This window comes from Rhinolophus sinicus, chromosome 1 (genome assembly GCF_057876585.1).
Source record: "Rhinolophus sinicus isolate RSI-liver-muscle chromosome 1, RSI-T2T, whole genome shotgun sequence".
Classification (NCBI taxonomy): Eukaryota; Metazoa; Chordata; class Mammalia; order Chiroptera; family Rhinolophidae; genus Rhinolophus; species Rhinolophus sinicus.
This window is the reverse complement of record NC_142501.1, coordinates 156,498,954-156,522,822: the sequence shown is the minus strand read 5'-3', so window position 1 is coordinate 156,522,822 and position 23,869 is coordinate 156,498,954. Positions and strand designations below refer to the sequence as shown.

General features: G+C 37.5%; 1 protein-coding gene across 8 annotated transcripts in view; it reads right to left on the bottom strand.

Moving 5' to 3' along the window:
• SLC4A4 (solute carrier family 4 member 4) overlaps nt 1–23,869 on the bottom strand; it is a 343,883-nt gene that overhangs the window by 145,271 nt on the left and 174,743 nt on the right. For 4 of the 8 annotated variants that reach the window (XM_019757100.3, XM_088791346.1, XM_074324475.2 and 1 more), the window contains one exon: nt 21,715–21,810. The exons of the other annotated variants lie outside the window; for them this stretch is intronic. In XM_019757100.3, the coding sequence (XP_019612659.2) occupies nt 21,715–21,810 (96 nt within the window). The remainder of the gene's footprint in view (nt 1–21,714; nt 21,811–23,869) is intronic. 8 annotated transcript variants of the gene reach the window in all.

The window sequence follows — 23,869 nt, the reverse complement described above, 5'->3', positions numbered from 1 at the left end:
AAGCTGTCTACATGCGTATGATACGGGGGGCAGCAGAGGCTCAGGTCCAACAGGCAGGAACCAGAAGGGGAAGAGGAGGCTAATGCTAAGAAATAATCCGATCTATTGTCGCTGCTAACATTATTTAATTCTCATTAATGGAAGTAATATTAATAAATGTAGTATTAAAGAGTAGTATCAGTACTAGTCACCAATGTGTAAGTTTGTAATACACTGGAAGAATTCTGAAATCAACACTTCCGGGTGAACCATAGGCAAGATGATCAGCATTCTTCAATCTTTTCCCACCGTCCTCCCCAGCAGACTCCCCACCCCTGCACCCTAACACACTGAACCAGGGACAGACGCTTCCTTCCCAATGCGATGGTTCCCAAAGTATGGTGTGGTGCTCTGACCATCAGCATCACATGAGCATTTGTTAGAAATGCAAACTCCTGGAACTCAGCCCATAATAACTATATCAAAACTCTGGGTACGGGGCCCAGCAATGTGGGAATTAACAAACATTCTAAGTGATTCTTAAGCATGCTGAAGTTTAAGAACCACTGCTAGAAATAAACCAGTTACCTTAACCGGAGGGTGTCCCGGTCAAAATCTGAGTTGAAAGGTATATATACAAGCTTAAGTGGCCAGAGGAGTAGTTCTGATAACCTTGCTCTCCTCTAAGCCACTGCTCCAAACTGTCGTATTGCAAGCAAATCGTTAAATTAGCCACATAAGTACACAAAAATGACCATACTTGGCTTTTCTTCTAAATCTTCACCTATAGTATCATACAAATAAATAACTTTGTTTTGGAAACTCATTGTTTAATCAGGCTTTTCGAGAAACATATCACCCAATTCAAAAAGACAAACACAAGAGCCAAAAGAGATTACAAACCAGATTATACCTGGGAATCAGAAATGTGCATGTGGCATTTTAGCGAACCCAGGAAGCTGTTACACAACAGGTTCCTAACAACATTCTGTTGTGGATATTTTGCTCCTGACATTCAATAAGACACATTGTCAGAATAAATAGGTGCTTTCTGTTTAGAGTTTTGGTCTATAATACAAACTCATTATACTGCAATCCTGAGTGAGTGGGGGTAGTAGAGGAAAATGTCACCTTATACCGAAAAGGTGTGTTACAAGGATACCCTAACGTATGCTACTTCTCGTGCAAGTGGCGATTCCTTTACTCAAAGCCGCCACCAGTAAACCCTTTCCATCTAAAATCCAAGGCATACAAATGTCTTATAATTGCTCTCGGTGCAGAGAAACCTTAGTTTTTTTAAGCTTCGATTTTTAAAAAAGAAGAAAAAGAAGAACCAGCCTCGAGTGCATAATTATAATTAATTTCCATATCACTGTTTTCTTGCCATAAGAAAAAGAGCGCTTTGGAGAATCACATTTTCAAGCAGTTTCACACAATCAAAAACAATTTCATTTTCAAAGTACCCACTTGGCAGGTACATACTGTCTTCTATAAAAATTAATTGAATTCTGTACTAAGTTTGAAAATCACTGCTATTCTTTAGCACACATGTAGCAATTCATAAAGTCCTTTGTAACTGTATCTGTTAGAAACAATTAAAAAGGGGTAAGGGGAACATACAGGATAGGAAGAGAATATTTAAATGTGTACATATCAGATAAAAACGTAACTATGTATGTAATGTAATGACACAAACTGACCCACACACACACATCTCATACCTTTATAACAAGCTAATAGAGAATCTAGGAACAAGCTGAAACAAAGATCACATGGGCTATGAAATAAACCAGGTTTTTTATTCTTAATAATAATTAAATAATATTTTAACATAAAAATAACTACAGTAACTTACATATAATGGACATTTAAATGAATCTGTACCTTAAGGTCAGAAAATTCAGAGCCATGGGTATGATTTGAACTGCTTAGGACCACAAAACTATTAATAAATATAGTTTCAGAGTAATTCATGCTAATGTGTTCTATCCCCGACTGACTCACTGATATTCTTTTCCCCTTCTTTGTTGACATAACACATCTACTGGAAAATGTCTATATCTAAGATTAAGGGCCAACAAACCTCTTTGAGTACTATGTATTTAACTTACATTATCTTACATCTCATATACACATTTTGAGGTTAGTATTATTATTACCACTTTACACATAAAGTGGTATGTGTAAAGAGGTAACCTCAAAGAGGTTAAGTTCATGGTCACACAGCAAGTGGTAAAAACACAATTTAAATCTGGATCTCTTAATACCAATCCTACAGCCTGAAACAAAAACTGGTCTCTATGTTATTTACATAAATAAACACATAAACTTCATCATTTCTAATGAAGAGAAACTTTAATGTATAACTACAATGAATATATTATATTTCCATGGCAATTATGTGAAATATAATATTACTAAAAATGTTTAAGGTAGAAATGTTCTTGGCTTCCAATTTTAGCTGTGCCATCATAGAGACAATTCTTTTCTTTTAAAGACCATTCCAATTTTGTAAATTCCAAAAATAGAATTTACATATCTTTGATTTTTTTTTCATTTTCATAAAGAAAAAATAGGGATGGAAACATTGAACTCAGCTACTCTGTTTGCCACTGAGATTAAACAGCAACCCCAAACCACAGCTTTGTGTCAAAGAAGAAAAGATGCTACAAGCAACAGCAATGTAATTATAAAAGCAATAACATCACATGCTTCTGAACGTCCTAGTTCATAGTTACAGCCAAGTGTTTGTAAAATTCCACAATGATCATACAGCCAAGTTTTCATTATTTCCATACTGGTTTTCCACATTTCAGGTTACTCCAACTGCAGCTTCTTTTCATTTCAACCACTAAAGCAGGAAAATAACGAGACAAGGCGAGGAACTCATTCGGGATACTCACAGTAAGTTTGACTGAGAAAGTCTAGAGGGAATAGCTAAAAGATAAGCTTGGATTTTGTCAGAGCAGTTTCCTAGTCTTCCATGGCAACAGAATATCCAGCTGTCCTCACCAAAACTAATAATAAAATAAGCATGACATTAAAAATTCCAACCCACTCTTATTCCCCATCTCCAAATAAAATACAGAAATATTTAAAAGGTAAATATTAGACTAAGGAAAGTTAAAAATATCAGAAGTAGCCCTTTGAAGTAATTTTGTAACTAAGACAAATTCAGTTTGAATATTTTTACTCATTTCAATTGTAATTGTTTTGTTTCATTTCGAGAATTTTTGTTGTTTATTTGTTTATGACATAATGTCAACTCCAAGGATCTTGGTTTGTCTTGTTCACAGTTATAGACTCTGAGCTTGGCACTAATGGCACTTAATAAATATTTGTGAATGAATTAATAATAGCAAGTGGGTATCATTTTACCTCCATTTCCAGTTACTACTACAAACACTACTGTTCAAAGTCCATTTCCTATGGAGGGAGATGTTGTGTGCACACTCCAGGAGCCTTCAAACTTGGAAAGCCTTAGAGTAAATAAGGAAGTTTGTAGCTGGCCCAGAACTAACAGAATGGAAAGACTCTGCCAAATTGGCTAAAAGCCTGTCAGTCAGTAGTGGAACAGAAGTAAGAGGCAATAGAGGTGAGAAAAAGAAACCCCCTGTGAAAGAAGAATTGGGAGGTGAGAATGAGAGAAGTGGAAAAAAAAACCAAAAACAAAAACAAAACAAAAAACCTCAGCAAAAGAAAAGGAGAGCCTTAGGTAGTCTAGGGAAACAGAAATAGCTCCAAGAAGTTGATTGGCTTGGGCTATGAAAATGATCTGAGGAAAAACGGACAGCCAAAGATCCAGGTAACTATCAAAGTATGTGAGCAAAGCTCTGGCCAAAAGCTGAAGGCATCCTAGTATATGGAGCAAAGAGAATGGAGAAGACATCCTTCTAGAGAGAGCTGGAAGTGTGCAGAGGCCAAACCACGACGTCAAACATGTATGCCAATGAGTCCTCACAGAGACTATTCTGTTCTTTTGAAGACCATTCTCTACCCTTTTTGAGACTTCTGCTGTCCCATGCCTCTGGATAATCTGGGCTTTTCCCATGTTAGGTCTTAGACATCTGAATGTCAAATACACAAGATTCGTCTCTTTTAATTCTTTTTAAATTTCAACCAGCAAAAGCAAAATGTTCTAACCATGGAGACTCCCATTCTAATAACATTGCATTGGATACTTCTTATTATACTCTAAAGTAGACAGTTCAATTTTTTTTTTTTTTTTTTAAAGCATCATTTCATTCTTTTTCTGCACAGAGACACATAAAAAAGACATTGAAAAAATCTCTACTCAGCTGAGGAAACATTCAGAAACAAACAAGGACTGGAAAACTTACTAAATAGGAAAGTCCCATAAAGTACTTCAACACATCTATGGTCCTTGTGATTACATATAGAATTTGTGATCCTACAATAGTTCTTTCTCTGTCTCACACACACACACACACACACACACACACACACACGCACAAGATTTTATTCTGTCCAAGAATATCGGTGGAAGTATATAAAATAATTTGTGACCTTATCTCACAAAAATAGAAAAAGAACATACCATCTACAAGCCTATGCTATCTAATGAAAGGATATTTGGGAAAGACCAATGGCAGCTTATGACAGCAGCAAATAAACATCTCACTGCCTTCTCTGCAAATAGGCATTGACCCAAAGTGATTTTACTAAATGCCCCTAAGCCAAGTTAATCACTCCAAGTACATGTAGCAGTGTCTGATTTTATTAGTTGGGCCTACTCTCTTGTATCTATATGTAGATATCAGATCCAAGGTATAGTAAAATTGTGCTAATTCATATTAATGGAGAAATTTTCTGAATTGACAAAGTGTCTACATTTAAAATAATTCACAAAGGCTACCAATTCAACTTAGCATATGACTAAGCAAATGAGTTTATCCCTGTCCCTTCCTATAAACATTTAAAATGACAGAGCAAAAAAAACTTTAAAAAAATTATGTATATGTATATATGTGTATATATGTATATATGTGTGTGTATGTGTGTATGTATATATACATACGTGTATATATATACATGTGTATGTGTGCATATATATATATATATTCTCAATACATACATATATATATATATATATATATATATATATATATCCACATCAATTAAAATAACTGAATCAATTAAAATAACTGATAATAGTGCAGCGGCATACAGTCAAATACGAATAGATCTTCCCTGCAAAACTTAAAGAAGCTCCACACTGGAAGAGGCCAACTATAATGGAGGCTGAAAGAGATGTTTATGCAAAGTCTATGCACATCAAGTTTAATACCACCCCAATGGGCAGAATGTTCAGCAGCCAATGCATTTACACAGCAGGGCTCTTCACTAAAGAGGTGTTCAGAAAAGACCAGGATAATTTGTGCAGGTGTTCGTACCTCTGAACAAAATGTTCTGAATTCTAGAATTTAGGGGACACCTCAAGATAACATTTCCTACTCACCCAAAAATAAATAATCTTTCTTATATATAAATGGACAATTGAGAATCATCAGATATATAAGAGAGAAAGCCAAAGACTAAAACATACACCAAAACAACAAAAAATAAACAATTGCAATAAATAAGTATTATTTAGAAAATTTAAATAAGACTCTTACTAGTTTGCAGAGAGATTTAAGAAGATATTGCATCCATAAAACAGGGACAGGATGTTATGAAAAACAGAACGAGGAAAATGTTTTAGAGTTACAATTACACTTAAAGACTACATGATTGTAAATCAAAATTAATAAAATAAAACAATATAAGGGTTAGAAAATAAAATTAAAAAAACATTCCAAAAAAAGTAGGGTAGAGGGAGACAAAGAGCCAGAAAGTATGAAAGAAAAGACGAGGAGAACAAAGGCTCAATCCAGGAAGGCCAATATCTGACTATTAGGAGTCTTACTAAGTCAGAACACGTAATTGGGGAAGAGAACATTATTAAAGAGAATATACTAGAGCTAAAGGACATGTTTCTTCAAATCACTAAGGGTCCCTAGGGAACAATAAACAAAGAAACAAACCACACATACACACAGAAAAATCCAACCCTGTACGTAGATGAATCATTGTGAAACTTCACAATACCAAGAATGAAGAGAACATCCTAAGATTTTCTATTTAGAGAGGAAAAGAAATAAGAATTAGATTTTGCAATTCTCTTACGCAACACAGAATGGTAGTAGAGAATGGAACTATGCTTTCAAAGTTTTGGGGAAAAAATTATTTTCAACCTAGAATCATATACTCATCCAAGCAATCGATCAAGTGTGAAAAAAATAAATAAAAAAAACTTTTAGGGCATTAAAAACCAAAAAACCTAATAATTGTCAATCTCTATCTGTCCTTCCATTAAAAGTTACTTGAAATGTGATTTAGCAAAATGAAGTAATAAACTACACACAAAAAAAAGAGAGAAATGGTCTCCAACTCAGGAGAGCAATGAAAGGAAATGCCAGAACAGCAGCAGGTCTAGATTGTGCTAACTCAGAGCAACGGTGACTTATGGAGCAAGGATGATGGTGTAGGGGAGAGGGAAGACGACAAGAAAGGATGGATCTGAAAGATGGAGGTATCTATACCGTTTTACTCACATCTTTGGGAAAGAGCTTGGGAATACAGTAACAAAACGCAATTCTAAAACATACAATTTAAAACTCCAGGTTAAAAAAAAAAAACGTATAACAGAGAAAATGGAATTATAACCCATTATATAGCCTTAGAGTAAACTAAATTCATACCGTCATAATAATATAAATGTTCTTTATAGATTTCGACTTCAGAAACAACTGATAAGAAAAAGAACAGATTGCATTTATATATGGAGACGAGAATGTAAATCTAACCAGCATTGACAATAAATGCAAGTACCAATGACAGAAGCCAGGGAGTGAAAGTAGCAAAGAGAGGGGCAAGAAAGGGTAGGGAAGCTAATACCCTTTCCTTCAAGGTAAAAAGTCAAAAGATCCTGCCAAAACTAGCAAGATAAGCTTATTATATAGAGTTATAAAGATATTCATGATAAAACTAAAAGAAAAAAATTGGAAACAATTTAAAGAGTCAAAAGTAACAAGGGCAGACCTGGGAGCAGGGATGATAAAGGAAAGGAGTTTGTTTTTCATTAGCAATCCTTCTGTGCTTTTCAGTTTCATAACATTTATACATAATACTTTAATAAAAATACATTACATATGTATATTTGTCATATGATAAATGTTAGTTAAGTCTTCTTTTATTATTTCTAAGTACCTGAGATTAAATTGAAATATTACTGACTAACAGACAACCTTGGGAGATTTAATTAAATCAAATTTTAATATAAACATTGAGGTCAAAATTTAAACGAGTGTAAAATCAATTTGTAAGTAGTTTTACATGCTCCATGAAATAATACTTACATTGTATTTTAAATTATAGCAAAGGAAATTTTTCCTGAAGGCTCTGTCTGAATTATCAAAGATTCACGTATATAGCTTTTGTCAACAAAAACCCTATACCTAAAAAACCTAAAAGTATATGCAAAAAAAAAAAAAAAAGGAAAAAAGCACGTGCAGAAAAGCAAGCCATTTGACATAGTCCTACATCTGCAGCCAAATAAATATAGAGACATAGATATAACACTTTGAAGGAGTGATAGACACATTCTCGGTGTCTCCAGTTACAAATGTGGCCCCTCCTCACTGCTCTTGATTTATGGCTCACAAAATGTGACCTGGAAAAAAGCCACTTAAATTGGCTTCCTCATGCAGTAATTCTTCATGGGCTTGCTGACGCACATCCAATTAGTCAGTAGACATTGGGTAATCCATGATCACAGGTCACCCACAACTCAGAGGGCAGCCTCCAGGAAAGAAGGACACACCTTTGGGCCCAGAATGCCTGGATGCCCCAACTAGCCCTGAAAACTCTCCACATGTAAGCACCCTAAGTCTGAGGGAGAGGAGCAAAGGTGGGGTGCAGCACCTTTCCTGGTGTACACTTGCTCAGACTCTCATGTTCTCCATCTTGGAGAGGTTTATTATACAAATGAGGCAAAGTGACATCTAGGTTCGAAGTAGTGTAATAGCTTTGAGGCCTGAAGTGATCCTAGAGTTCCTCTGGGGAATCCTGATCAAAATTAAGATGGGCCCAGGATTTCCTTCTTATTGAAAAGTCCAAGCTGGATTGAGATGCTTGCAGTTTCGTGTCGATACTATCCTACTCCGAACTCACATCTAGTCATCTATCGAGTTCTAAGAAATCCCAACGGTCAGGGTCTTCAGCTCCATGACACAGACCAGCATGACACCCACTGCCATGGCCATCATCTTTCTGACTGGTGGGGAGATAGGTGGATACAGGGCGGTGGTTTGCATCTCACCTCTCTCAGGTGAGATGATATAAATATATAAATTTATATATTTATTTATAATATAAATGGTGTAATGGGAAGAAGACAAAGCTAAAGTAAGAAAAGACTATAAAAGGGACTAATAATCTTGTATACGATTGCTGAAAGGATTAAGCAAGAAAACACATGAGCAAGAGTCCTGCCCAGTGAGTCAAAAAACATGCATTTGGGTTTTTTGGTTTGTTTCTCCTTCCCTCAGGCCTGCAACCACATACATGTAAATCCCCTCTGAATTCAAGATCCTCAGGAAACTGTGAACATTTGCCATGGTAGGGTCCCACCACTTGTAATTTTCCAGCCTAAGGAGATGAGCTCAGAGAAATGAGAAATTGCAACTAGGGGTTGAAATCATCAGAGCCAAATCAAGAAATGAGGACTGAAGCCTAAATGTAGCTGTTTATCATCACACAGAGGGTATGCGGTGACTTCTGGCAAACGAAAGTTAGAGAGTGTCTAGCAAAAGTGTTGGATGTCTCACTGAGCACAGAGGTCCTTAGTAATTATTTACTTGAGAAACCTATGCAGTATGTACCTAGCTTACTTACGTGTGTTACATTGTGGAGACAGAAAGTTCCTTATATAACCTCTACTGTTTTCTGAGGAGAAACTGTGGTCTTAGTTCATTCTAGCACCTATCACTGATTTGAGGGCAATATATGCCTTTCCATGTTTAGAACTGAAGTGGTATGGAGGGTGAATTGGGTGGGAAAAAGAGCAAATGGTAAAATATATGAAGCCTGAAACAACCAAAAAAAAACCAAAAAAAAAAACACCAGAAGATGCAGAGACACCAAGAATGAGTCTAGTAATGCTATTTAAAGATTGCTTAAATCAGTGGGCAAAGGTACTTCCTAGAAAATCTATTTTCTGCTGAACCAGATCTATTTTCTGATGAAGTGGGGTAAAACAAAACAAAAAACAAAAGACAAAAGACAAAAAAACACACCACAGAATAAGAAGCTCATATCAATAATAACCTGAATCAGTATCAAAACGTTAGCTTCAGAAATTCCTCCAGTACAGGACTATTAGAATTTCCTCACAGTATACATTACCTCTGGAGCAGGATGAGTTTAAGCGCCCCATAGGGTGAATACCCTAGAAGGTTGAATATGTTATTACAGATATGCCTCACAGAATCACAGAATCAAAGGACACCTAGCGATCATAACCAAGTTCTTTCCCAAGCAGTTTTTCTCCTATAACATCAGACAGAGCCAATCTCTTATATATACTTTTGATGACAGGTAACTTGCCACTTAATGAGACAATCAATTTCATTGTAATGAAGCTCATTCTTACATGTAGTACAACACCCCAATTTCACAGGTAAATAATAGCATGTGGATGGACCAAAAGACAGAATGTGCCAACCAAAGCACACACATGCTCAGAAAGAACCAGCTTTCATTTAAATAGACATAACTTCTTAGAAATAATGCATATCCTCATTGTTCGCAGGCTTAAGTAGAGGCCTTTGCTTTACCGTTTACTATTCTCTAGCACTGGGGAGTTGGTCCCTGCAGCCCTCATGTCCTCCTAAGAAGCGGGTAAACAAACGCCCCTGGATAAATGGGAAAAGCCTGCATCCTCCTCCAGAAGGGATGGCACTACATCCCTTGCTAAATGCGCTTTACCAACCCCAACCTTGATCAGGTCACTGATTCTTTTGGAAAATCACTGAAGTTCATGAACCATGAAAATAAAAATTACATTCAAATCCCTATCTAAAACATCAGGAGTCTCAAATCAGTATCTTCTCCTCTAAAATGTTCACGCATAGGGCCTGGTTCTGTTCTCTAAAGCAGCAAAGTCGATTTTCCTCTACATGTTTGTATTAAGCCAGTTCTCATGAACCAACTAAGCTGTCCTTTCTTCGATTCCTCTAATCAGGACTCCTTAGTCCAAGTCAGATCTCTCATGATCTGATCACCTCCTAGATGGTCTCTAGGTTCTCATTCCCCCTTCAGAGGTGACGCACTCTCTGTACAAGCATTTCCCACTTTGCTCAGGAGAACCAGCTTATCACAAACATCACTCTCCCCTTGGTAAAAACAAGTCTAACCAGAAGGTCCCTGAAGGTGTGCACTGTGTCTGCCTTGTTCATTGTATTTTCCCAGCTCCAGCTGCACACTGGCCAAAGACTGGCACTTAAAAATATTTAAGAGAATGAATGAATGAACAATTCGCATGAATTAATATAACACCCAAAAAACTCTATCACTTTAACTGGGTATAGCATAATTATCACTACTAAAGGGGAAGAGATACTCCCAGTCGAAGGGGATAAATAATCATTCTTACAGAAGAGAACAGTCACAACTATCACCGCCATAATTACTAATAATAGTAACTTACATAGCTTCAGTCATTAGCTAGTGAAAGGAAGTGTCACTTTCTTTCAGGCTCTAGGCACTTCTCTAGAAAGTCACACAAAAATCATTCAAAGATGTCCTACAGAAATTGAAGAAATGATTTCACCTTGACACCTACAACAATTCCGAAAATCCAGGCCCCAGCTTAAGTGTGTGCTAGAAAAATTGATTTTTAAAGCAAGACATTTATTGAAGTAAAAACTTGTCATTATAATTGGATTTATCCTGTTCTTCCTCCTTGAAAAGGACGCCAATATCAATCTCTCTGCTACATTCACCTAACAAGACTGTTCTTTGATTTGTAACCATGGTTACTACTTGCCGAACCCATCACAACTTATGGCTCTTCCTGAGGCAAAAACTGATCGGGCCCATAACAGTGTCCTCCAGATGTTTCCTGGGGTTGATAAGAATGGGTTTTAGACAACAGAACCATCCCAAAAGATTACACTTCTGAATGCTGACTTGTTGCCTCTCATTGAGACACACCAGGAATTTCATTTTCTGACTTGAGAGACAATAAAGCTCTGAGGCATCAGTGTCCACACCTCTTGTTAGCAGACAAGAGCGCTACCTGCGGTTGGAAGTAGGGAGACCTGAGGGCGGAGAGAATGAGAAGCAAAAAGAGAAGTAAAAAGGAACCGTGTCATCACTCCCACTTACTGGGTGACCTCAAAGACTCTCCCTGCCACCCAGGCAAGGTTACAATAAAAGAACAATCTCAGATTCTTATGGCTCAAAACAACAGTGATTTATTCCTCAGTCACGTTAACGTCCATTGTACACTGGCTGGGGGTTTGGCTCAGCATCTCTGTCCTTAGGACCTAGGTTAAACTGTCTACTTTAGAGTATAAAAAGAATTAAATATCCAGTGCAGTATTATTAGAATGGGAGTCTCCATGGTTAGAGCATTTTGCTTTCATTGGTTGAAATTTAAAAAGAATTAGAAGAGGTGAACCTTGTGTATTTGACATTAAGCTGTCTCAGACCTAACATTGAGTCATGGGAAAAGCCCACAGAGTAGACAGAAAACTCAAAAACAGGAGAGAACGGAGTCAAGGAAATTGAGCTTAGGTAGATTATCCAGAAGTATGGGACAGCGGAAGTCTCAAAAGGGTAGAGAATGGTCTTCAAAAGAAAAGAATAGTCTCTGTGAGGACTCATTGGCATACATGTTTGACGTCGTGGTTTGGCCTCTGCACACTTCCAGCTCTCTCTAGAAGGATGTCTTCTCCATTCTCTTTGCTCCATGTACTAGGATGCCTTCAGCTTTTGGCCAGAGCTTTACTCATATACTTTGATAGTTACCTGGATCTTTGGCTGTCCTTTTTTCCTTCAATCATTTTCATTTTCCAAGACAATAAAATTTTTGGAGCTATTTCTGTTTCCCTAGACTACCTAAGGCTCTCCTTTTCTTTTGCTGAGGTCCTCCTTTATTTCTCCACTCATTCTCATCTCCCAATTCTTCTTTCACAGGGGGTTTCTTTTTCTCAGGTTTAAAGGAGATACAAGTGTGACTGAGAATGCCTGGGTAACAAATAATTTACCCACGGCAAGATTCAGGTGGATGAATTTGTCCAGTCCAAGATTTAGTGAACATCGACTAAGTGAGTGACATTGTGCTTGGCGATGGGGATTAAAAGATGAATGAGATGTGTTTCAAACTCTTCTTCGAGCACTTTGCCAACACTGAAGAAAATATACTTGTACCGTGGTGTGACGATAAAGCAAGGGCCAGAGGTATGAGACCAGAAATGAGGGAGAAGCAGTCTGGTGTTAAGGGTGGGAGAACAGAGAGATGAAAACACTCTACTGGAAGAAATAAGAGCTTCAAGGGTAGGTTAAATTTAGTCAGGTCAAGTGGGAGAAACTGGAATAGAGATTGAAAGGAATCTAAGTACATGGGAATCCAAATATTACGGGAGCTTGTAGTACCAGAGTGGAAATGTCAAGAGATGATTAGAGAGTTAAACAGAGACCAAGTCAAGGAGCATTTCACAGGTTAGAAAACTGTACTTGGTCCTCTAAAAATCAGCAAGGCTAGAGAGCTTGGGCTGGAGCACATAAAGGATAGGTTACTCAAGGTTACTGAGCAGAAGAAGATATCTTTGCATGTGTGACTTCAGATAGGTCCTTTTATCAGTTGCAATGGATGAAGTTACAGGGATAAGAATAAAGTCTGGGGAAACAGAAGGATACTGAGATAGTTTTCACAAGAGATAATGAGGATATGAAGTAGAACAGCTATAATGGAGAGTCAGAGAAGGGCATGAACGAATAGGAAGGGAAACAGCAGAGGAGTATGGTAGAGGAAGGACAAGGAGAAGTCTGAGACGACAAGACAGGGGCCTTTGGCCTGACAAGGGATGGATGAGGAGCTACTGAGATAAAAGATGCATTAAGAGGAGCAAATTTGGGACCTGAATTACCAGAAAATCTCTAAACACCATAAACATTCAGTTTACCACAGAAGGAAAAGCCGTATTTCTGAAGATTCTGCTAGCAATTTTCATCAAGGTAAAAGTCTACTGTTTGCTGCCAAGAAGAAATTTCATTATTAACTTAAAAATTGGTATCTGCAGCTAGAATATTACATTTGCTTTTCCTCCAGTCTCTTCACTCACATGTGTACAGACATACTAATTCAAGTAGTTAGATCTTAAGTTGTCTCCAAGAATTAAATCCAGACATTGTTTGGTCTAATAAGAGTGGTTTACTATATATCTGCATGAAAGACCCTCCACCAGCTTCAAATTAATCAGGTCTACCTCAGAAGTCCCCTGTAAAACCACAGGCCCAGGGGTTCTTCAGTAGACCTTGACCTGGTAACCCCAGCCCTCCCTAACTATGAGAAAGGGCCTCTCCTCTATCTACAAGAGTATGCAGAAGGAGACTGTTTTGTGTACACTACCCTTACATAACTTCACACTGCTCTCAGCACTGCCAAGAAGCACACATTCTAAAGTCAAGGCTACACTTTCTGTTATGACTGGGCGGTTGTCATTAGTACTATGTACCCAATATTTCTGAATTGCTACCTTCTGAGGACACAGCAGGATAATAATTCTCTGCAGTTAGGTGTGGACATATGACTCACTACGGAGAATGAAATGTCAGTGAAAGTAACATGTCATGGCCGTGCAGAAGAGGCAGCCTGTGAGTCACTGTCCCTTCTCCACGGCTTCAGGGACCGTGGAAGCATCTATTAAGAGAAAGCTTCCGTGAGCCTAGATCCTGACTAATAATGGTGAGCAGAGCTCCCTGAAGTGCCACATTAAACATGTAGTATTAGTATGAGTAAGAAACTGTGGTGTTCAGTAACTGACATGTTTGGAGTTAGTTGTCACTATAGTACAATCCGGCCCATCTTGACTACTAGTTGTCATAAAAGCAGCAAAGACTGAAGGTCAGGAAGACCAGCTATTCTTCTGACACCCTCATTCCACGATGCCTCATCAATGTTCTCTGGAGGCAAAGAGGGGATCAAAGTCACAAACAAAGTCACAAACATAGACATCATTTCGCAATGGCTCCTATACTTCCTTTTCAATACTTTCAATTATTACCACTGCGCTTTAATTTTAAATTTTAATCATTTGGTCCTGTTACTCATTCATTCAACATTATTGCTATGTATAAGGCACTCTACTAGACACAATGAAGCAGGAGTTGTTAAACTTTTTGGTCTCAGGATACCTTTATATATTTAAAAATTAAGTGTTTATCTGGGTTATATCTCTTAATCTTTACCATATTAGAAATGAAAACTAAAGTTTAAAACAATTCATCTATTAATTTTAAATAACATTAATAAACCCATTACATATTAACATAATGTTTTTTATGAAAAATAACTGTTTTTCAAAACAAAAAATGGCAGAAAGGATGGCATTGTTTCACATTTTTACAAATCTCTTTAACGTATGGCTTAATGAAATACTGCTGGATTCTCATGTCTGCTTCTGCACTCAATCTGTTGAGACACGTTATTTTGGCTGAATGATATAAAGAAAACCCTAAGACCTTTCAGACCCTCTGAAAGAACCTCAGGGATACCCAAGCCTCCCCAGCCCTCACTTTGAGAACCAGTACTATAGTGTAAGTGTCAGAAGACTTTCTGTAAAGGGGCGGCTAGTAAATATTTTAGGCTTTGTGGGCCATACGATCACTGTTGCAACTACGTAACTCTACCATTGTAGCATGATGCAGCAATAGACAATACATAAACTAGTGACTATGGCTATTTTCCAGTAAAAATTTATTTACGAAACCAGGCATCAGCTGAGATTTGATCCATGGGCCATAGTTTGTCCATCCCTGCAATAGAGGGTACCTAAATGAATTAGACTCGGATCCTGACCTTAAGAAATGTATAGCGAGTACAGGCAATAGCATAAGTACTCACACAGTATAACACAAAGCAGAATGAGATAAATGTCATATGAGGAGTCTCAAAAAAGGTGCTTCCTGAGGTCAAGGTCAGTACAGAGTACCTCACGTTGGGAAGGTTTCAAGGAGAATGTAGGCCTTGACGGATGGGCAGAATTTCGATAGAAAAGTCTCTGGAGGAAGGAGAGTATTCCAAGTAGAAAGAATGTCCAGGGCAAAGACACTCAGCAAATTGAAGTAATGGTACGTAGCTGTTCAAATATAGTATAGATAAAGGGAAATACAGTAGCATGAAATGCTACTTACTCAACTCTAGGTCAGTGTGCAATGGGCCTTGAATGCTAGGCCCAGGGGTTTGGATGTTGTTTGAGATGCAGAGCTGCCATTGACCATTTCCACATGAGGAGGTAATTCATCCACCAAGTATAAGATCAACTGGAAAGCAAAGTGTTGGATGCAATTGCATGTGTCCAACTATAAACAGTGACACCGGATAACAGGCTATTGAATTAGATTAAGCAAGAGGAAATAGGACCTGAACAAAAGCAGTGACAGTAGGACTGGAAAGGACACAGAGGCAAGCAACAGTACATAGGTAATATTTAAGAGATGTAGTGGTTCACTCAGGGTAGCGGGGAAGAAAGAGTCAAAGATGACTCGAGGGTTCCAAGTCTGAACGAAGGGAGAAGATGGTAAGAAACAGGAAGCTCAGGAAAAGGGAAAGATCTGGTGATGAGAGGAAGAGTGTGAATATGAGCACAATCCATATATCCCCAATTTGCCAAGCACAAGTCAGAATGTTCACAAATCCTAAACCCTACTTGCTGGGGGAAAAACTCTCTTTTATAATTCCAGCAGATTGTCAAAGTTTTTCCAAATCTGCGCCTCTTGAAATCTCCTCCAACTCTCCAGTGCTCTGACACATAACAGAATTTCTAAGTTCTTATTTTTCCTTCACTTGGATTCTATTTATAGACTTCTAGAATCAGCATATACTTTAGCTCATTATAAATACAGTATTAGACATCAATAAAATAACTAATGAGGCCTCTTTCAGAAGCTCAGGATAAAGAGTAACTAACTCCCCCTTTTAATTATTTTAAATGGTTAGGACTGTCTGCATTTGAAGAATATTGTAACATTCTTGGATAGCATAAGTTTTCTGAAAAGTAGACATCAGGTTGCCAAAAGATTTTATTTCCTACAGTCTTCTGAAATTTATGACTATGAAAAGCTATAGTCTAAGGGAATTTTGAAAATTGTTCTTGGATTTCATTTTGCCTTTAAAAAGGCCAAAAATGTATGTAAGAATGGTACAATAAATAGCTCAAATAATTTACAGTCAAGAACAAGCCCAGGTTTTGAACCTGCTGAAGACAGGAACAGAGGGCTGGAAGGTAAAATACTTGGAATCAAGATGAAAATGCTGTAAATTCACTAGGCCATAAAAAGAGCTGTACTGTGTGTGTACTGGTAATTCTCCACCCCTAAGTTAGGTTTAGATGGATCTGAAAAACTAAGGTGAGAATGTGATAACAAAGCAGAAATATAAGAGTGTCTTGGCCCATGATAAATCATCTAAAAATCTCTTAGTGAAATATTATCTTCAAAGATGACCACAGCATGCATAATAGGTGCAGAAATCTGAACTGTCCTGCTTGTAAATGCCATCACCTTTTTCTACAAATGGTTTCAAACTCAAAACCTGAGGCATCCTGGATTCCTTCCTTTTCCTCCCCTAACATCTGACCAGTTGCCAAGTCCTGCAGATGCCATTTCTGTAACATTTCTTGCATTATCCCCTCCTTTCCGTTTCCACAGTCACAATCTTAGCCCAGATCCTCATTCTCTCCATCTGGTCCAGTGTAATCACTTCCTAACTCTTTCCCTACCTTAAGCATCTCCTCATTCTATTCCGTTCAAAGAATCCCTGGCAGATTAATTTCCTTAATACACAGTTCTGACCGTTCTACCTACCTGCTAAAAAGAGACCTTCCACAAAACGATCCAATTCCTTTGCCACCTTAACACCTATAAGTTCCATTCTCATGCCACATCTGCTAATCAACTCACTTTACCTCACACAAACTCTTTATACTTTCTCAACAACTTGGGTGCTTTTTCATATTTTTCTCTCAGACTAACATCGCCGATCTTTCAGTGTCTCACCTGCTTTTCCCCCAGTTTTCATTTATGGAATTACAACTTATCTTTAAGGCCCTTTGAAAAGTCTGTCTCCTCTAAGAAGAATTATTTTCTTGATTTTCTTTTTATGTTCCGCTATCCTTTTCATAAACATTTTCAGAGAGTAGACAAACAGGTCTGCCCTCGTCCTCTTCTGGCTGCGCTTACATTGCCTCTCTCATTCGTCGTTACCTGTGAACTTCCCTCATCTACTTCAATTGGACTATGAAACTGGAAAAGTAAGAGCTCAGTGAGCAGTTGTTGACCTAAACTTATTAAAATGAACTCTCTGGGTTCACCACTTTCCTAAAGAAATCCTAAAAGCTTTTAAGAAAACTTTAGTGCCACAAAAAATTATCATTTTTATTTAGTCAGTAAACTTTCCAACAATTGAAAGACTCTGAATTGCTTAATTCCAGAAATGCCCAAAAGGAAATAAAAAAAGTTTTTCTTTTTAAGGCAAAAAAAAAAAACCCCACTTACAATTTAGTGCTTTAAATTCTAATGTTAACTATGTAACATGGTTGTAAGATGAAACAAGAATCTACAGTTACACCACTATGTTTTCATTAAAAAAAGAAAAAGAAACAGTATTATCTAATATTATTACTTAGGATAGAAATAACATCAAACACTAGATAAGTACTTACAAAACAAAACACTGAACTGTACCAGGAGGTCCCTGCCTGGTAGATTTACCAACCTGACAGATGGACACAACGCAAAGCAAAGTGAAGACAGACGCTGGATTGTGCAGAAGACGGTAGGGAAAAAACCCTAAACCTCACTTTCTTCTTTGAAGTTCAGGCCTCAAGAGTCTGAAGAGCTGATCACAATTGCCAGTAACTAGAAAAGGACACAAGTGATTTCTAAGGGCTCAGAGGATGACAACTATTAAACATCAAACAGAATTCACAGCTAAGCGCTAGAGAGAAAAGCCATTCTAGATCTACCAAGATAGGGTCTGCTCCTAATAGTGGCAAAGCATTTAGGTGGGCTTCAGTTTGTCCTGAAAAGTACAGGTGAAAGCTTCTCTTTTGTTCTCAGTGGCCTGGCCTGGTTTCAGACCTGCCGGTGAGATCTGTAAGAGGAAATCATTTTTGGTTTTGTTCCAACTTCTAATTCAATACCTTGGCAGCATTTGAAATGGATAAGAGCTGTAAGCTCACATCTGTCTCAGGTGACAACTAAGATAAGAAGCACACAATGTAAAAATGATGAGAGCTTACTCTCCCCACAAGCAAGTTTAAATGTAGCCTTTTAAAGGTAGTTAGTGACTGCAAGTTACACTAAGCCCAAAAATATCTTGCTAATACTTAAAAATTAAATTATTGGAGCCTTGTTCACAAACCTGTTTTATCCGATATTTTTGGCAGTGATTTTGAAAAACAATTACACATTAACTATTAGAATAAAGTGGTAATCAAATACATCAGATCAGGATGAGCAGAAATACGGGGAAACAGTTTTTGCAGGTAAACAACATTCACTTGTGGTTAATCGTTTACTGTGACCAAGATGGGCTATTGGTTGCTTTTAATGAAAAGCTGATGTGTCAAGGATTAATAATTGTTTACTGTACAACTCCCTTGTTTCAAGTAGCTGCGCTGCACCTGGAGGTCTCACAAAAGCATGAAATATAGCCCCTGCCATAACGGAGCTTTATAATGTGGTAGCAATTAAAAAGTACAAACAATGAAGCATCAGAGGACAACATAAACAATATGTAGTAAGTCTTCAATTGTGAGGCACAGACAATAGGAAATGTAGAACTTTAAGAACTGAAAAATCTGTGTTTACTAGAACTATTTTATAAAGGGGATAGAATTTCACTCAGACCTTACTGAATAGTTCTGGATAGGCATACTTGAAAAGGCATTCTTGGAAGGGCAGATAAATCAGCTAAGGCACAGAAGTAGGATCACAATATAAAGCAAAAGAAAAAAGACAAGCTGATTAGACTAGAGATTCATATTGAAAAAAAAGATGAAATTAGGATGGATAGGTAGGTTAAAACCAGCAAAACTTAACATTACTTTGTACACCTGCATTATTTAATATGTGTATATTAAATTCATTGAATTGTTGTAGTAGATAATAGGGAACCCTGGAGAAGGTGACTGAGACTATATATCAAAGCTATTTGTTTAAGGAGAGAATATATCACATAAATAGACAATGATAAAAATCTTCTCTCATAATTAAAATGTATTTTCTTAGAAGGATTGACCTAAGGTGTGGTATTAGGTTGATTTCCAAATAATTACTAGATCTCCATCATCATCAACAAACTGAACATTTTGCTCAACTTTCTTGATGCTTTATCCACAACAATACTTCAGTGTCTAGATGTCTGACACGTAATAAATAAAACTTGCAGAGGATAAGAACAACTATAATTTCTGAGCATGCCTTTAAATGCTTTGCTAATAAGAGTAATGAGGGACTTATTAAGTGTTGAGTAATAGGCTAAACATTTTACACATTTCTAATTTAATTCTTACAACAATGCTATGTGGGTAAGATTAACTTAATTTTATAGTCAATAAACCCAAATTTATAGTAGAGAAGTAACTTGCCCAAAGTCTGCAGACCAATAAGAGGCAGATGTGGGATTCAAACCCAATCCTGGCTGACTCCAAACCCCAACAACTAAACTTCTGACCTGAATTTATTTTTTCCCCAAGAGGCATCACTGAGAAAAAAGAATTTATTAGAAGGAATGTATGATCTTGCAGAGAGAATCATATGGATGTCAGGGTTTCATTGTGGGGTTAGCAGATCTTTTTGGCAATCTAACCATGTGAATTTCCTATGCTGTCATTTCAATAAGACATTACCCATGAAAGTTATAGATAAAACTACCATATGATAAAGTTCAAGTCCTGCCCTAGACACTTAGAAGCTGTGTGATTTGGACAAGTTACTAAAGCTCTCTAAGCCCCATTTCTTCATCTGTACCATTTGGATAATATCAATAGCCATTTCACAGGATTGTTCAGAAAATTAAAAATGTATTACATAAAATACTAAGCTCAGTGTTTGTACTTGAAAAGGAATGAATAAATGCTTGCAATATCTATTATTAGTCAAGTAAAATTAGATCTACTTTACCAGAAACCATTATAAAGTTAATCATTCAATAAAGGATCCTTTCTCCAATTCTCCCACCACCAAACTCCTACTTTTCCTTTAAGAGTTAGCTCAAAAATCATCTCTTCCAAAAGTCTCTTCTACCATCACAGCTCCCAAGACAAGCAGATCACATGTTCCCATAATCCTATTTGTGTGTGTGTGTGTGTGTTTTCAATCATTTCACTTAGTATTTTGTACAATTATTATCCATTGTGTCCTGTCGCCCTCATTAGAGGGGAAAAAGCCCCCTGAAGGCAAAGACTCACTTATTCATCTCTAAATACAGGGTGTGTTTATGTCCCTACTGGACACAGAGATTACTAATACAGTTTCTTAAAAGGTCAAATTGACTCTGGAAAGCTCTGGAAGAATGTAGCAGAGTGAACACCATTTCAGGATGAACTAAAAATTCCATTTAGTCATGAGAGAAAGACATCTTCTTAGGAAAGTAAAATTTCCTCATACTGAACTAGTAAAAAGCTTAATTAAATCAATAGGTTTATTATAAGAAAGGTAATAATAACCACTTAAAAGCTGAATGTCATGGGTGGGTTTCTTGACAACTAAAAAAATGTACGTCACACATAATCAAATTTGGAAATAGTAGGGGAAAGTCCATGTAGTTTTTTGTGCATGTTCTTTGTGTTTTAGGCATTTAAATCCTGTCTCTTTAACAAAGCTTTTTATTTTAAAGAATAAAGATTCTATCATATGCTATTTTTTTCATTGTCCATAGCACCTCCTTCCTGTCTAGCATATAACAGGCATTTTATTTTGTGTTGTTTTGTTTTTATACCATTAACAAGTTCTTCCTCTTACCCAACACCTGAATGCTTTCAAATCAACTTCAAAGATCTCATCTCAAGTATCTTCCTCAGAATCCTCTGAAGTAAGAAGGTCCAGAATCATTACACTCATGAGGAAACCACATTCTGAGAAGTACTCCATGGAGGGAGTGCTGCCAGTGCCAGGCCTAGCCCTTCGTCTCAGACTCTTTCCACAGCCTGACAAGGTACTGAAGTTACATTCAGAATGGCAGGTCACCCAGAGAATACATTATTATTCTACTGTTTGGTAGGAGAAGGAATGAATCAGTAATTGTGAGTTTAGGAGTCAGTAAGCCTTATCCTTTCAGGAATTCTTGAGGATGCCCTCCACTCAGTAATGAGAACCCCAGTCGTCCTGCCCTCCCACTGCCCACCACCGCCGCCATCCTCGCCCTTTCCCCAATCATTGACTTACTTAGCCATCCCACGCTGGGAGTGCGCCGCACTCGGGGGTCATCGTCCAAGCTGGGGGTTGCTAGGCAGGGCACTGAGTTCTCAAGCGGGCTGCGGGCTTTAGTGTCAGAAGCAGAAGACAGGAGGAGGAGGAGGAGGACACATGAGCAGCCACAGCAAGGATGAGGATGGAAGCATTAATTAAGAAGAAAACAAATACTAAAGCAAATCACGTAAGTGGGTTAAAGGAAAATAATGACATATTACATTGACACACATCACCTCCCATGACCCTGCATCCTTTGATGGAACAAATCCCAACACAGAATTTAAAAGCCTTAAAAAAAACTACATTCAATCATTATAGTTCCCCCAAGTACCAAGGGAGGATCTGCCCTGCAGTTCTAATACATAAAACATGGACTGTAGCCAGAGGATTCACACAATGAACACTAATCTCAAGATGTAAGAGCAAGACTGTTAATAATTTTGCACCACATAAGCAGACACAGGGAAGTTACACCGTTTTGTGAATCATGGGGAGCAGGTGTCATATTATAAGGGGCCTTCTTATGATCTACCCAACAGACCCTTCTATGGATCCTGTGCACAAATACAGAAAGCAACATTTCATACTTCTACTTTCGAAATATTTTCCTTGATGAATGTAGAACTGGTTTCAATTGCCTTTGCCTATAGTCTTTCAGCCCTTCAGAAACGAGAATGGAATATAGATAAATCAGTACCTTAATACAAACCAATTTAGAAATGCATATTAGTCCTCACTTTTTGATACCCTTTAATACTCATGTTATCATGACTTTAATATTTGGTGCACCCATGCCAAATCGTAGACCACATCTAAGACAGAACGATATAGGCTGAAAATATACTATGGTTCTCCCAGATAGTTTTCATCAATGGCAGAGCATCATTAGCTTTGGCCTGAAGACAGTTTCATTTGGGTTTTGTGTCATCTATTTTGCTATTCTCATCAAATGCCTCTCACCCCAAGGCTAGTAAGAAATAGGTAGCATAATTATCCTTCAAGGAAGGACAATGAGGCTGGAAATATCTAACCATCAGCCTACATACAATTTAACATGAGAGAGTTTCCCCCCCCCTTAATAACAAAGACAGTCATTAAATGATCAAGGCAATAAACAAAGCATATCCAACCAACAGCAAAGATTAAATAATCAATTCACAGAAGTGTGCAAATGACAGGCCAGACAAATGATCTTCTTAAAGCTAGTGGTGACTTGGGAGGTCAGGTTTTAAATTGAAACATTTACAAGTTAATGTAAGTTTACGGCTAAATTTGGGTATTCAGCACATTATAAAATTTAGAAACATTTTTGTCAATTTATCTGTCTGTGTTTAAATGCTGTAAATAAAGTCAGCACTTGTGAGCGGCCATCTGTGCCAGCACCTGTTTGAGTCAAATCTCATGTCTTCTCTTTGCAATCTGAATTTTTAATTGTTTCCCATAATTGAACTTCTTTGTAAGTTTTTATTACACTAAGAAAAATGATAAAGGGAAATGAACCAGTTGAGATTATTCCAAAATTGCTTTTGTCAAAAGGGAGGCATTTGGAAACATATGATATTATCATATTGTATATTATCATAATGACCAAGTTTCAACTCCTATTTATTTTGAAAACCAAGTGACCTGCTTAAAGAGCCAATATTCTTGCAAGCATAGCTAAAGGAAATGAAACAGGCTAGACAACTGGCAGCCGTTTATCTAGGCCCAAGCAAGGACCTACTGAAATTCCAGATCAGTGAGAACTGACAGAGGTTGGTAATGCAAAGTAAACTCAAAATAGTGTTCACATTCTTTAGCTTCTGATCGGTATGTAGCTCACTGATACCGTGGCTTGCCCCTAAAGTAAGTACAAGAGGTCAGCAGCTGCTCCAAAACTCAGGTGCTAAAAACTAATTTTCCCCAACAGCTTCTCTCTCCTCTATTCAACATGTCAACGTGCTGTTTGCTGGGAACTAAAGCCAGAAACTCCCTTTTTTTGCAACCCCAGTCTCCACTTATGCTGAGCCTCACCATCAAGGGGACAGTGGAATGGAGCCTGGCACGCACCAGCAAAGAACCTGGCTCCAAAGACACGCATGAAAATGAAACTGCCCACAGAGACTTGGCACCTGTGTTTTAGCAAAGA